Source organism: Schistocerca americana, chromosome 8 (assembly GCF_021461395.2).
Source record: "Schistocerca americana isolate TAMUIC-IGC-003095 chromosome 8, iqSchAmer2.1, whole genome shotgun sequence".
Lineage (NCBI taxonomy): Eukaryota > Metazoa > Arthropoda > Insecta > Orthoptera > Acrididae > Schistocerca > Schistocerca americana.
In genome coordinates, this window is record NC_060126.1 from 150,634,819 (window position 1) to 150,650,476 (window position 15,658).

The 15,658-nt window shown below is 44.9% G+C and overlaps 1 protein-coding gene across 1 annotated transcript in view; it reads right to left on the reverse strand.

The window, feature by feature from the left end:
- The window catches only part of LOC124545177 (chondroadherin-like protein), a 186,021-nt gene that overhangs the window by 127,173 nt on the left and 43,190 nt on the right, over positions 1-15,658 (reverse strand). Inside the window, exon 2 of the mRNA XM_047124016.1 lies at positions 6,468-6,698. Within this exon, the coding sequence (XP_046979972.1) occupies positions 6,468-6,698 (231 nt within the window). The remainder of the gene's footprint in view (positions 1-6,467; positions 6,699-15,658) is intronic.

The following is a 15,658-nucleotide window of genomic DNA, read 5'->3' on the forward strand; positions in this document are numbered from 1 at the left end:
ATGGGCGATGCATGACAGAATCTCTGACCAGAGAGTAGGTATTGTTAGTTGTTGCTTGTGGAGAGTCTGCGCAAGTCTGCGCGAGTCGACAGTAATAGTCAGTCGGATACAGTAGTAGTGGACGCTAGTAGTCTGCGGGAGTCGGCATGCGTCGGCTGTGTGCTCTGCTCGCGACTCTGGTCAGGACTCTGGAGGATGAGTATTGTTGTAGAAGGTAAAGAATCAGCCTTGCGCATATTTAATAATGTATGTTAATTGTAATTTAATTTGTTCAGAAAAAAATGCCCCAATAATAATTTTTATAATATAAAGTAACTCTTTTAAAGAAAAGCATTCATTTCAATTTAAAGAATTTTTCCAATGCATTATCATTGCTTCCAAGAATCCAAAAAAATATATAGGCCAGCATTGCACTAAGCTGTGTCGAAGAATGTATAATTAAGAGCAGATATAGTTGCAGTTTTTATTGAGGTAAGAATTTTGCTTTTGATTTATTCAGAATACAGGGCCGAAGGTCAGCGCTGCTGTCCTTATAAATTTTACCAGATATTATTATTTCTGTTATGAGGTTACATTTCGTTCATGGTTCATTATTTAATTAATATTATTGTGTGGGTTTATGGTCAATTATCATTTTTTTAAATTTTTGTTGGGAGGTTACAACATCGTAGGTAGAATGTATCTAGATTAAAGTGGCACCAGGATAGCTGATTTTGAGTTTAATTTTGTAATTCACGAAATCAGTAAGAGACCCCTCATCCCCCCGCGAGCCTAGCTCTGAACCTAGAAATTTGTCAGACAGGGACTCGAATCCGGATAGCATGCTTATAACGCGCACTCATCTTAACCCCCGTCAACACTGTCCTCCCTCACCCCTCCACCCCCTTCCAGCTCCCTAGTAGCTCACAACTAGGATATATATATAGACAGGCTTTTCAATTGCGTCATCTGCTCAGAATCTCTTAGTGCCCTTCAAATGTGCGCTGTACACCGTCCATTCCTTAGTGCAACGGGGCCAGGAAAGCTGTCCAGTTTTTTTATTGCAGAGGACCATTCGGCTGCCGCCGCTTCTTGGTAAAAATGGCCACGCACAGGTATATATTTGACGACCGAAATTATCTTGCGATTTTCTCAATAACGCTTGAGAAGTAGGCGCTACTGCTTACACATTTTGTTGTCCTCATGGAGTACTACGAGTGTACGAAGTTTGCAGTAAATCCGCGTTCCAAACGTCGTAACCTCCCCTTGTGAGTTATCGGCCTTTCAGCGAACGACGCGTGGGTTGTCGACCGCGTTTTACTTTTCATCCGTTGTAGCAATATGGCGAAGACCATTTAATTTTTAGTTCAGGACCTATGGCATATTCTATAGACCTTTCTCCACGTTCCTGTTTTTAGCTGTCTTCTCTTCCATCGATTGGCATTAGCGTGTGGTCGTTTTTAACTCCTGTCTTTGTCGTTGTGTTCTACAGTTCTGACGTGGGCGCGTATGACCGTAGTTGTTTTTGCGCCCTTAGAAACAAACAACCAGGATACGTTCTTGGTCACAACTCTCTTCTTCTGGGTGATTTGTTCATACAGGTCAGTCCTTGCCTGAAAAATCAGTATTACCGCTCTCTGTATACAGTTCCTTTAGAAAGCGCAGCGCTTAAACTAATTCAGACCAGATACTGTAGTCCGAATTTCATGCGTGACACAACGTAATAAATACGAACATTTTCGTTGATGTCGAGGGATTTAGTTCATGGAAAAACACGAAAAATATTTCGTCTCCACGACAACAGTGTTTTCGTGGAAGGTAAGCGGAGCTTGTACCAGATACGAGTTAATCTATCTTATCTGGAGTAGTTTCATCAGTGCCTGACACAACAGCCGTCACTTCTGAGCAAGACCTAGCCCACAACAAAAGCTAGAGACACCTCTAGTAGTGAATCAGCTCTCAGAAAACGGCAAGGGTGCGGGGTATGGCATCATAAAGATCTACAGGTCAACAGCATATTGCTACAGTATTGTATAAACTTAGAGATAAAATGTATGAAACAGCCGCTTAAAGCAAGGACATATCGGTCGGACATCTCTTAAAGCAGCCGCAGTTATTTTGGGAGGGAAGAAACAAATCGATGACCTTAGCAACTAAGGCAAAAATTTGATGAAAATGTGCACGGGTCTGGTAAACTTCGGAAAACTGTTCCGTGGACGCAAAGAATAATTTAAGTCTGTAGAAATGGTTGCCCAAAACTCTTATCTATGAACCTCTTTCACGTTCACCGTTTCATACTATCGATATAAAAGTATTGCGTTCGTTTCAACATAGTGCTAGCGGGCATCCTTAGTCCACCTAGTATTTCCAGCGCACAACTCTAGTCACATGTACGGTCTCACCCAGTCTCGCCGAATATTTACACTATTTTCTAAATAAGAGTAAACCAGAAGCTTGCTGTAGTCTTGACCACATTAGTGTGAATTTCTAGAACCATATGCTGGCTGCAAAATAGTCTACAAATTATCTACACTTCTTATGTTGTTGCAGAGAACGGTTGACTCCTTGCTTCACCGTATGATTTATCATATACCGATACTGAACTTTATTTCTAAAGGGCTAAGTTTGTATCCGAAGATAGAGTCGAAGTGCGGTGCAAAGTAATATAGTTAAAAAAAAACTGTAATTGATCTAGGCGAATTAATTCATATAGGTAATGTGTTCACAGAGTCTTTTAGGTACCCGTTTCCTTTTTTAATAAAGTCAATTCGCATGATATCTGGTGAGCGATAGGGCCATGCTAAAGATTTGTTACAGATGATAAGTTACACCTAAGCGTCGTCGCACACACATGCCAGAAGTGTACAATTGGCCCTTTGTACCGGAAACTAACCAGAATTGACGAGTGCAGAGGAACATTTACTAGCAACTCTGGCTGCATATTGCAAATAAAATTTAGATCCAGTCCTCCAGTCCGCTTTCTTCCCTTTTTTCTTCCCTTTTACTTTCTCCTTTATTTCTTTTTTTCTTTTCTCCTTTTCAAGTCATAGGTCTCCTGACTCGCTTCATGCGATTTCCTCTCTACAGTCCGCAGCTCGTGGTCGTGGTTTAATATATTTTGTGTGGGATCTAAAATTTTAAAACCTCTCTCACACCGGCCTGATTTAGCTTCACTGATCAGGATAGTAAAAACATGCGTATGTTAAGGGAATTTTCATTCACAAGGCAGGCTTATCACATTCACACAGTTCAATACTGTTATATCCTGATTAAATTGAGCTTAACTTAAATTCCATAAGGCAGTGAAGCCATTTCGAAGTCTCGGTGCGACGAAAATTGTCAGTCGATCTCCTGAAAACATTTGTAATAATTATTAACTTTCGGTGATCACATGGGGAAGACCGGAGATCTGCTGGTAAGACCGTGTTAGCCTATTTATTTGAAGTAACTGGATATCTTGAGCATACAAAACGGCAGGTTCGTGCAGTGTAAATCAGACGTTCCCCACTGATCCCGTGCAACACAGCGTAGTAAGCAGACACTGTCAATAATAATCAGTTAAATAATAAGCGAACACACTTACTTTAGTTTAGTTCATGTATTAAATTCCTTCTCATACAGAAACTCAACAAGATGGCGACTAGCTCAACAATACATACATATACATCCTTCTTTCACGACTAATCGGCAAGAAGTCCCCTATTCTTTTTCCTAAGAGAAAACATAGATAGTAGAGAAGCTATTCCATGGAGTAAATGGACGCTCCAAGGAATAATTGGGCTTGAAACTACTTTGCATTGATAATCGGTAAGATAAGAAGAGATATTTCGAGATATGTACTGAGTTATATAATTTATAAAATTTCTGAAAATATCGCGGAGAGACGGCTGCAAGAGACATTACAGTGGGGTAGCGTTCTCGCTTCCCGCGCCCGGGTTCCCGGGTTCGATTCCCGGCGAGGTTAGGGATTTTCTCTGCCTCGTGATGACTGGGTGTTGTGTGTGTTCTTAGGTTAGTTAGGTTTAAGTAGTTTTAAGTTCTAGGTGACTGATGACCATAGATGTTGTCCCATAGTGCTCAGAGCCATTTGAACCATTTTTGATCCTCTCTACACTTTGCACCCAACGTCGTAAATTATTTGTTCTTTAGAGTGGGGACAGAAACAGTCTGAAATGCTTATAAGGGTGTTGCCGGGTAGGTTGGGCTGAGAGATAATTGTTATGAAAAAATTCGATACTTTGTGTCGTTTGTGAGTTGATAAGCATTGAAGTTAGCCTGTCAGGCCATTGCGAGTGCAAATTCAAGCGGCCTGCCAGAAATGGTATCGCCACACATGTTCTTCGTTTGGTTTCGTATATCCGCACAAAATAGCGATACAAAAGTTCGACATGGGATCGAACCCTAGCCAAAGGTTGCGTGGTCTCGTGCGCTATAATCTACTCTATGAGAACGACAGACACTGATTGTATCTGGCTGGCCGCTTAAATCTGCACGCGCATGGCCTAATTCGCTAACTTCACTGCTTATCAGCTCACAAACGGCGCAAAGTATCGAATTTTTTTATACACTACTGGCCATCAAAATTGCTACACGAAGAAGAAATGCAGATGATAAACGGGTATTCATTGGACAAATATATTATACTAGAACTGACGTGACATAACATTTTCACGCAATTTGGGTGCATAGATCCTGAGAAGTCAGTACCCAGAACAACCACCTCTGGCCGTAATAACGGCCTTGATACGCCTGGTCATTGAGTCAAACAGAGCTTGGATGGCGTGTACAGGTACATCTGCCCATGCAGCTTCAACACGATACCACAGTTCATCAGGAGTAGAGTCTGGCGTATTGTGACGAGCCAGTTGCTCGGCCACCATTGACCAGACGTTTTCAATTGGTGAGAGATCTGGAGAATGTACTGGCCAGGGCAGCAGTCGAACATTTTCTGTTTCCAGAAAGGCCCGTACAGGACCTGCGACATGCGGGAAATGGACAGATGGAGGGGAGAGGAGGAGAGTGACAGCGAAAAGAAAGAAGAGGAGATGGGCAGAGAGGAGGGGGTGGAGGAAAATGGAAAGAATATATATCAGTTTTCATTTCCTCTCTCTCCTCCATCTACTCCTCTTCCCTTTCTCTGTCAAGTTCCTCCTTTTCCCTCTCCCTCTCTCCTAATGAGAGAGAGAGAAAGAGAATAAGTGTGTCGTTACCTAGTCTTCCTCCAAGCAATGACGTAGGGAGTCCATTATTAGTTCATGGCTGACAACTGCAGATGTGAAGGTGTGCTTAGTGCACGGGACGACGATCCTCTCGTGTGGTGGGCATATGTTGTCGACCAGATACTTCATGATGAGTGTATCTGCCTTTACGTTCCCACACAGTCCAACATCATGCTACTGTCAGATATAAATGCCCCACAGACGTAGATTTGAACGATTCGACCAGCTGGCGAATGAAGATCCACGATGAGAACTCATTCTAACGCTGTTTCACACGAATACTCGTCGTCTCCGCGCCTTTCACAGTAACCAGTCAACATCAGACCCTGTTTACGCCTCTTACACTGGGTGTCCCAGAACTGTTGTGACAAATTTAGAGGTCTAGGAACCCGTGTCCGAAAACTTCATCCAACGACGCTTCAGAGCATCAACTTATAGGTACCAGCACCTGCCATTATGTCACCCTTTCGGCAGCAAACGTGACTTTGTACGCTGGCGGACCGTAGGTGGAACGATTCGCTGTGTTCTTTGTTATTCAGTGATAACGACTTATGGCAACGATCATTAGTGGAGAAGATGGACGTAGCTGCTGCGTGTACAGCGTCTTCTGTGAATGCGATGTTCCGTTGCCTTTTTGACAACGATTTTGAACATGGGTTCCCGTCTGGAGTTTATTTTGTTCCTGTATACCGAAAAGCATTGGAGATTTTAGACGGCTCCAGAAGAAAAACGAACTGTGGATGGGAAAGTGTCCAAAACAGTCATCCACTGAGGCACTAGAGCACTGAATTCATAGAAACAAACTTTTATACGCAACAGCTACCTCCAGCTTTTCCACTGAAGATCGTGGCAATCAGTTACGCTCACTGATTAAGAAACAACACAGCGAGGCGTCAACGCACAAAGTCACGTTTGCTGTCGAAAGGGTGGCGTAGTGTCAGGCGCTGGTGTGTCTAAGTTTGATGCTCTGTGGCACCGTTGGGTGACGTTCCCGGACACGGGTTCGTATCCTCGATTTGTTCCTGAGGCCACCCTCTATAAGCCCTTGAAGTTCGTCGCAAGTCTGGGACACTCTGTATAGCGTACCAGGCCTGGTAACAACATTAATGCACTACGGTGGTCGCTAATCAATTACATACTCGCCGATAGAGTGCAAGGGTACTTAGTTACATTGACAGCAGACTACGGCTTCAGGGTGCTTCGCTTGTATTTGAGATTGCATTCTTGCAACATATGTAAGTTTATGCAGAGCAGAGTGTGGGCGCTGACCTTGATGCCGCAGGCGCGGAAGACGGCCGTGAGGTTGGAGGCGGCGGCGCACTCGCAGCGCGGCCAGAACCAGGAGCCGCCCCCGCCGCCCTCCAGCGGCAGCCCCGAGCAGTCCAGCAGGCCGCCCCCGCACGAACAACCGCCGCAGACCGACGAGCTAACGTCCCCGCCTGCCTGTTGCTCGCCATCTTGCAGCACGGCGTGCGTTACCAGGCACAGCAGCACCGCACCCTGCAAAACATAGCCGCCCGTCACCACAATACAGTCCATACAGCAGCAACCAGCAGTTAGATACGAGGCGTTTTTTTTTTTAAATATAAACAAGCACTGTTTTTAAATATGGTCGCTGCGGTGGAGGATTCGCGCATGTGCGTCGAGTACTCGCATCTACGAGGGTGGTTTGGAAAGCTCTTGGAATGGAATAGAGAAAAAAGACGTACCTCAGAGAAACTTTTTTTTTTCAATGTAGTGTCCCTATACTAATGTACCAGGTCCAGCAATATTCTAATGTCCTGATCCCATCTTGAAAATTAGATTCCGCCAGGTCTGCATCTTTGGCTGTCAGTGCCTCGTCCGAGGAGGATCTCCGTCTATCAAGGAAAATTTTGAGCTTCGGGAGTACATGGGTGTCCGATGGAGCCAAAGCAGGCAAATAAGCCGGGTGTAGCAATAGTTCGTATCTTATTTCACGTATTTTTGCCGTGACAATGACACTTCTGTGCGGGCGTGCATTGTGTTGATGAAACCCGGCTTTTTTTCCGCCTATACTTTGCTCTAGTTGGCCCAGAACGTTAGCTTAGTACCGTCCAGGAATTGTATGGGAAGCTGATGGACAATTTATCTGCAGAATTCCAATCGCATCCCAGAAATTTGACGCAGTGACATTTCCGGCCTACCGTACTGCTTTCGCTGTCTTTGGTACTGCTGAATCAACGTGTTTCCATTGCTTTCATTGTTTTTGTCTCTGGGGTATAGTAGTGGACCAAAGTTTCATCTTTGATCACAAACCGGCGCAAAAAATCATTTGCATTCTGATACAGAGTTGACGAACCGCAGCACCCATCAAGCGCCGGCCGGAGTGGCCAAGCGTTTATAGGCGCTACAGTCTGGAACTGTGCGACCGCTGCGGTCGCAGGTTCGAATCCTACCTCGGGTATAGATGTGTGTGATGTCCTTAGGTTAGTTAGGTTTAAGTAGGTCTAGGGGACTGATGACCTCAGAAGTTGAGTCCCATAGTGCTCAGAGCCATTTTTGAACCCATCAAGCAGATATTTCTTTCATTTTCAGTTCCACTCTTAAAATGTGACATGCCTGTTCGGATGACACCTTTACAACTTCAGCAATTTCTTGCACTTTAAGTGGGCGATCCTCCATGACCATTGTATACACTTTACAGTTTCTGTGGCAGTGACACATCTTGGGCAACCAATACGTGGATCATCATCTAAGCCAGGGGTGGCCAACTTTTTTGCTTAAATGAGCCACGTTGGGGAAAAGACGTATATTTTTCCAGTATTTTTGAGCCGCACATTATATACTTAACACTATCAACAACCGCTAAGGAGAAAAAAAAACTGGTCGGATGTCGGATGTATAAATAATTACAAGTCAGAGAATTAATGTGATGTTTGACTTTCAATTTGTGAAACTAATGTACAAGCATCAGGCACGATCGAAGTGGTTGCAATTCACAGGATGTTCTCAAGTCGTTCATCTGAGATTTTCATTCTGTGTTTACTCTTTGTGAACTTTACACTTGAAAGTAACTGTTCACAAACGTATCTGCTTCCAAACAAAGGTGACACATACAACGCATGATTGTGCAGCAAGGAATATTTGCCTCTGGGCAGGTAAATTTTGTAAAAATCCAATAAAAATACATGATCAAATTTTTATTTCAGTTGGATGTCAGACTGCAACTCTATGCATTTCATCCGAAAATCTTCTGGCAACGTAATTATATTGTTTGTTAAAGGTGTCGCATAAATACAAAAATGTCATTTTGATGAGAAACCCAGAAAGTTGTTTTTCATGTGTACCGACAAGGGTACCGTCAAGGCGTAGTTTGGTAATTTGCCGATAGTCAGCGCTAGTCGCAAACATGGCGAGTTCAGGTGCGGAGCGAGCTTTCTGTATGTTGAAGTTCGACAAAAACAAGTGTGCTACAGCTGTTCAACGGATGTTTAGAATCAAGTACGGTAAGAAGCCATCAATCAGGAAGGCCATTTACCACTGGCACAACAAATTCGTTACGACAGGTTGCTTGTGCCTGGCAAAGAGAAGCGGACATCCCAGTGTGAGTGAAGTGAATGTGGAGCGCGTACGAGAGACATTCATAAGGAGTCCAAAGAAATCGGTGTGTCGTGCATCTCGTGAACTGGAAATGGCTCCAATAACAGTGTGGAAAGTTCTGCAACAGAAGCTGTCTATGAAACCATTCAAAATGGAGTGCTACAGAAGAGGACAGCTGTTTCATGAAATGGCCTCCCCAATCACCAGATATCACTCCGTGTGACTTTTTTTCTGTGGGGACACATTAAAGATCTGGTGTATGTACCGCCTCTACCATGTGCTGTAGCACAGCTCCTGGAGAGAATATGGGAAGTGACTGCCACAGTCGATGATGCCATGCTGGGACGGGTACGGCAAGAATTCGATTACCATATTAACGTCTGCCGGGCCACTCATGGTGCCCATATCGAATGTTTGTAAGAGAAAAAAAAAATCAGTGTTTTTCTTCAAAATGCAATATGTATTACATCTGTACAATATTTAGTTCTTGTCCAATAAATAACTGAAAGTGTTCCAGTACTGTATGTACACCTTGTACAGACCGCTGAACTCTCGACACCACAGCGTCGGCTCTCTTTCTGACTTCGTCGAACATTCTGCCCACTCCTCATCAAGCTGCACTCACGCCGGCCATCTGGGCGACTGTGAACTAACGTGATACTTGTGGGCGTAAAAAGATGACGCGAATCAGAATCATCAGCCTGCTGTTGCTTACGAAACTAGTAACTACTTTAGACACTTGAATTTCGTTAGTGAAGGTATGCGTTGTAAGACATCGTGGTCTCCTGACCTTCATTGCTTACATATTCCGCCCTCACAATCATATTCCGCACATCAAGACGCTTCATTCGAACCCAAACTCGATAAGATAAAGTCAATGTTGTATGAATTCATGTAAACGATATACAAATAACAAGTAAGCGCACCGTGGGTGAAATACTCGAGGCTGGCGTACACACATACATTCCAGACACGACGGTCACAGGAGCTTTTAGTTAGGGAGATGCAAACCAAACAACGGTACACCAGTCTCTTCAGAGGACTAGTCAAACTCGGCCGCCCATGGAGCGGACAGCGTTTACCCAAGTGAAAGGAAGAACGCCCCCCGTGTTTGGCTTAAAAGCAAATTCCGCTACATTGTGAGGGAGCGCCCAGCCTACGCATTCTTTACAACATAGCACGCAGTTTCAGAGATTTTCACAGGGAGACAGCAAACGCCAAACGCCGATGCTACAGATTTCCGGATTGGTTGCCTTAAACGAAACGTCTTTCTCCCGTTTTAGAAGACGCCTTGAGCTGAAGGAGTAATGGAAGAGACCAAAAGACATACCCCTTCATGTCTGGCGTGGAGAGGGGCCGTTCCGCTGTCGCTCTTGGAGCGAGAACACGTAACGAGAGCGTGCGCGCTTGTACGTGTACTCAAAGAGCGAGGAGCAAGCCTCTCCTCAGTACTTCACTGGGAGAGGACCTCTGTCGAGAGCGAATCGGAGTGCGACTCTTTATTGAGTCGATTAAGCATTGTTCACAGTGTTGGCCGCCACACTTATTGTGCGGTGTGAATGGACAGAGTTATAGTTAAACGCCTGCGAGCGAATTTTTGAGTGGCATCACGGTGGACTGGTTATCTGACCGGTGTACCATGCCAATAGTTAGATTAGGGGCGAATAGAAATCCTTGACTTCATCAAGGCGTAGGGAGAGTTTTATTGGCGAAGGCCAATCCAGATAGAACGAGAGTTATCTTATTTGTCAGCAGCGAGCGGTGCAAACAGCAGTCATCGCAGCTTATGGCATTGTGCGGTACAGCTCTTGCGAGCCCCACATTTCCTCCACAACAGAACACTTCATTTGCATTTCACACGCGACAGCCTCAACTGTACCTAGCAACATTCTAATGGATAATTATTCAAGTTGAGTAGGTGCAGCTCTCAGCCATTCTGCCAAGTCAATAACAACCTTAAACTTTGTATAGAAATTTCATTAGCGAATCCTATCCTTGAGAGGTAACTTCACATCCTGAAAAGAACCGGAAATAACTTGTTGAGTTCATAACTGAAGGTGCCATTGTGATTTCTTAGAATTTTTGCAAAATAAATAATAATTTTCGTTAGTTTCATGTTTTTCTTACACTAACTAGCGCTACTCCAGTACCCAAGTATCCCACTAGTTATGTAAGAAATTTTGTGAATTTTTGTGTCATTTCCTTACAGCGGACGACTCCAGAAGATATTTATTGCTGAAAGTTTTTCAGGCTTTTCTCTTTAGAAAGTTAGGAGCGTCTGTCCGACTTCTGTAGTACTGTGGGGGTGGAAATTGCATCTTGCAGGAGCCACAGGGTAAAGGGTACATCTCAGATTAATCCGTTGCGCAGAATGACAGAATAGCACCCAACATGCTCACAGTGTAGCATCAGAAGCAACCCCAACAGATTTAACTCATTTAAGAACTTCACGAAGACTAGAATCGGATGTGAGGAATGCTGTATTTGTAACCTCCCTGTCGGAGAATAGACGCACAACCACATCATGAACCATTGATTCTGCATGGCAAACTTGACGGCTCTGACAAGTGAAATTGCAGAAGCGTTCAAAATTCTGCAAGTCGAGAGCCCACGCTGCATAAGACTGCCCATGTTGTTTGTGACACTGATTCACATGGGACCTATCTGCAACAAGATGGGTCTGCCAACCATAGTATTCGGTTTACATAGTTCATTGTGAGATAAATCATTAGGGTTCGGGAGTGGAGGGAGTGGTCGCATCTTTTGAACCACTGCGTACATACTGTTGCTGGAAGACAAGAGCAAAGCCCTTTGGTTCTTACAAAAACTGTAAGCAAAGCAGTTTAACACCTCTCTCACCAAAGAACTCGAACGGCTGTGGAGGTAAACAGGGGCCACCGACTGGCGCTACTGCTGTTGAAGCAAGAACTGCAGGAGATGCTTTCCTGGTATTCTGTTGTTGCGGTCACAGCTGTTACTGTTAGTGTCGCTGTTACTCTTGAGCTGGAAACCGTTGCTGTAGTTATTTCCAGAAACTTGGGATCCATAACACTGGCAGTGTGTGTGTGTGTGTGTGTGTGTGTGTGTGTGTGAGAGAGAGAGAGAGAGAGAGAGACGTCATTGCTAGTTTTCTGTCTGTTGTCTACACTATTATGTAACCCATAAAACAGAACACTAAATGAAAGCCAATAACGAGAACAAAGTTGAGGTACAATGCGAGGTCGAAATCCAATAAGCAGAACTGCGTGGTGGATAGTAGCACATGTAACGGACTGTAGTAGACTGAATCACGGCTGCCTGCTTGGTCCCGTTACTGCAAGCGGCTCAGCCCATATGACATGATGCTCACCCCCCCCCCCCCCCCCCCCGGTGGCAATTATCATCTGCTACCTGTAGCACCTCTGCGCTGCTGTCGATATCTGTTATTGGCGCAGTATTAAATACAATTTCACTTATTGTACATATACAGTTTAGCAGGAATAATACATGATTAAATTTGTAGGTTGTTTTGGGGTATACAGGGTGCGAAATTTAGTAGACAGCTGTGCAGTCTGTGGTTAGGAACCATGACTCGAACATAGCTGGGCATAGAATTGAACTCAGCTTATGTAAAGAGAGAGTCAAAAAGAACAACTTTGGAATGACATAGAAATTTCATATTACTTGTAGAATCAGTGTGTCATTTTACAGCAAACAACCTCAAGTTTCCAGAATGAGATTTTCACTCTGCAGCGGAGTGTGCGCTGATATGAAACTTCCTGCCAGATTAAAACTGTGTGCCGGACCGAGACTCGAACTTGGGACCTTTGCCTTTCGCGGGCAAGTGCTCTAATATCTGAGCTACCCAGGCACGACTCACGCCCCATCCTTACGGTCCTACTTCTGCCAGTATCTCGTCTCGCAGGAGAACTTCTGTAAAGTCTGGAAGGCAGGTACTGGCAGAAGTAGGGCTGTGAGGACGGGGCGTGAGTCGTGCTTGGGTAGCTCAGATGGTAGAGCACTTGCCCGAGAAAGGCAAAGGTCCCGAGTTCGAGTCTCGGTCCGGCAGACAATTTTAATCTGCCAGGAAGTTTCAACCTCAAGTTTGTTTCACGTAGTGCATCAGTACCCTGTCCGGCCACCAGGAGCGCCAGTATAGTGCACTGTCAAAATGGCTAATTTCATTTGTGCGCAGTGTGCTCGCTGTGCGTTTTGATTTCATGAAACAAACTCTGCAACAACTGTTCGGCATAAATTTCCCCCCGAATATGCTAAAGAACCTTCCAACAGGCCAACGATTTTCTCTTAGCACAAGAACTTTGTTGAGATGGATTGTTGTTCACTGTGACATTATAAATTACCATATCGCTTACATGTAGATGATTATGCCGAACAGGCTACGGAGAGTTTTGCCTGGAGTCAACATTTCATATCAGTGGCATAGTGAACACCCACAACTACAGAATATGGGGGAGCGAAAATCCACGTGCAACATGTTTGTAACAGCCCCAAAGTTAATGTGTTTTATTGTTGGTTGGTTGATTTGGAGGGAAGGGACCAAACAGCGAGGCCACCGCTCCCATCGTATCAGGGAAGGAAGTGGTCGTGCCGATTCAAAGGAAGTATCCCAGCGTTTGCCTGAAGCGATTAAGGGCAATCACGGTAAATCTAAACCAGGATGACCAGACGCAGGTTTGAACTGTCGTCCTCCCGAATGACAGTCCTGTGTGCTAACCACTGCGCCACCTCACTCGGTGTGCTTTATGCCCTTAGCAAACTGAAAGTTAATTCCACAGATCGACGAAGACGACAGAGATGGGATGGTTTCCTACCAGCAAGACGGTTCGCCATCTCATTTCATCACGGAAGTTCGGAATTTCCTAGATAATAGCTTCCCAGGTCGTTGGAATGGCCATAAAAGGCCAGTCGCATGATGACCTCTCTCCCCTGATTTGCGATCACGGGATTTCTTTCTCTGGGGTTTCATTAAAGACCGAGTTTATGTCCCATCCCAACCAAACAATTTAGCTGAACTGAAAAATCGAATCTGCGCTCCTGTTGCACGAGTTACGCCAGATTTGCTGCAACGAATGTGGGAAGAAATTGATTACCGGTGGGACGTTTGTCACATCAGAAATGGTAGTCACATCGAACTAAAATGACCCTTGACAACATAATGTGAAACTCGAGGCTGTTTGGTACAAATTGACACACCTGCTGATTCTGTAAGCTGTCTGAATAATGGTGTTTCACCTTATGCCAGAGTCCATCAGTCACGGAGACTGATGAGTTGTGACGTACTAGCCTCTCAGGTATACGATGACCAGTGGCTAAGACATCCGGAGAACGCATGGCTCAGGACAATCAAACATAATTCGTACTGAGGTAGGTCAGGACAGCAGGGAAATATGTGGTATCGAATTACCTTATTGAGAGTGTGTGTCATGGAGACCTCAAAGACGTGGTACAGCCACTGGCCTTAATATCTCACAAAAGTAACGCCTGGTGTCCAAACTAGCAGTTACGCGAGCCAGAGGCGTACGAACCCAGTGATGCCCATACCATCACACAAGGTGCTGGGCCCAAATACAATGACGTCTGTCATCTACATCTACATTTATACTCCGCAAGCCACCCAGCGATGTGTGGCGGAGGGCACTTTACGTGCCACTGTCATTACCTCTCTTTCCTGTTCCAGTCGGCCGGCCGGGGTGGCCGAGCGGTTCTAGGCGCTACAGTCTGGAACTGCGCGACCGCTACGGTCGCAGGTTCGAATCCTGCCTCGGGCATGGATGTGTGTGATATCCTTAGGTTAGTTAGGTTTAAGTAGTTCTAAGTCCTACGGGACTGATGACCTCAGAAGTTAAGTCCCATAGTGCTCAGAGCCATTTGAACCATTTTTGTTCCAGTCGCGTATGGTTCGCGGGAAGAACGACTGCCGTAAAGCCTCCGTGCGCGCTCGAATCTCTCTAATTTTACATTCGTGATCTCCTCGGAAGGTAGAAGTAGGGGGAAGCAATATATTCGATACCTCATCCAGAAACGCACCCTCTCGAAACCTGGACAGCAAGCTACACTGCGATGCAGAGCGCCTCTCTTGCAGACTCTGCCACTTGAGTTTGCTAAACATCTTCGTAACGCTATCACGGTTACCAAATAACCCTGTGACGAAACGCGCCGCTCTTTGGATCTTATCTATCTCCTCCGTCAACCCGACCTGGTACGGATCCCACACTGATGAGCAATACACAAGTATAGGTCGAACGAGTGTTTTGTAAGCCACCTCCTTTGTTGATGGACTACATTTTCTAAGGACTCTCCCAATGAATCTCAATCTGGCACCCGTCTTACCAACAACTAATTTTATATGATCATTCCACTTCAAATCGCTCCGCACGCTTACTCCCTGATATTTTACAGAAGTAACTGCTACCAGTGTTTGTTCCGCAATCATATAATCATAAAATAAAAGATCCTTCTTTCTATGTATTCACAATACATTACATTTGACTATGTTAAGGGTCAGTTGCCACTCCCTGCACCAAGTGCCTATCCGCTGCAGATCTTCATGCATCTCGCTGCAATTTTCTAGTGCTGTAACTTCTCTGTATACCACAGCATCATCCGCGAAAAGCCGCATCGAACTTTCGACACTATCTACTAGGTCATTTATATATATTGTGAAAAGCAATGGTCCCACAACATTCCCCTGTGGCACACCAGAGGTTACTTTGTCTGTAGACGTCTGTCCATTGAGAACAACATGCTGTGTTCTGTTTGCTAAAAACTCTTTAATCCAGCCACACAGCTGGTCCGATATTCCGTAGGCTCTTACTTTGTTTATCAGGCGACAGTGCGGAACTGTATCGAACGCTTTCCGGAAGTCAAGGAAAATGGCATCTACCTGGGAGCCTGTATCT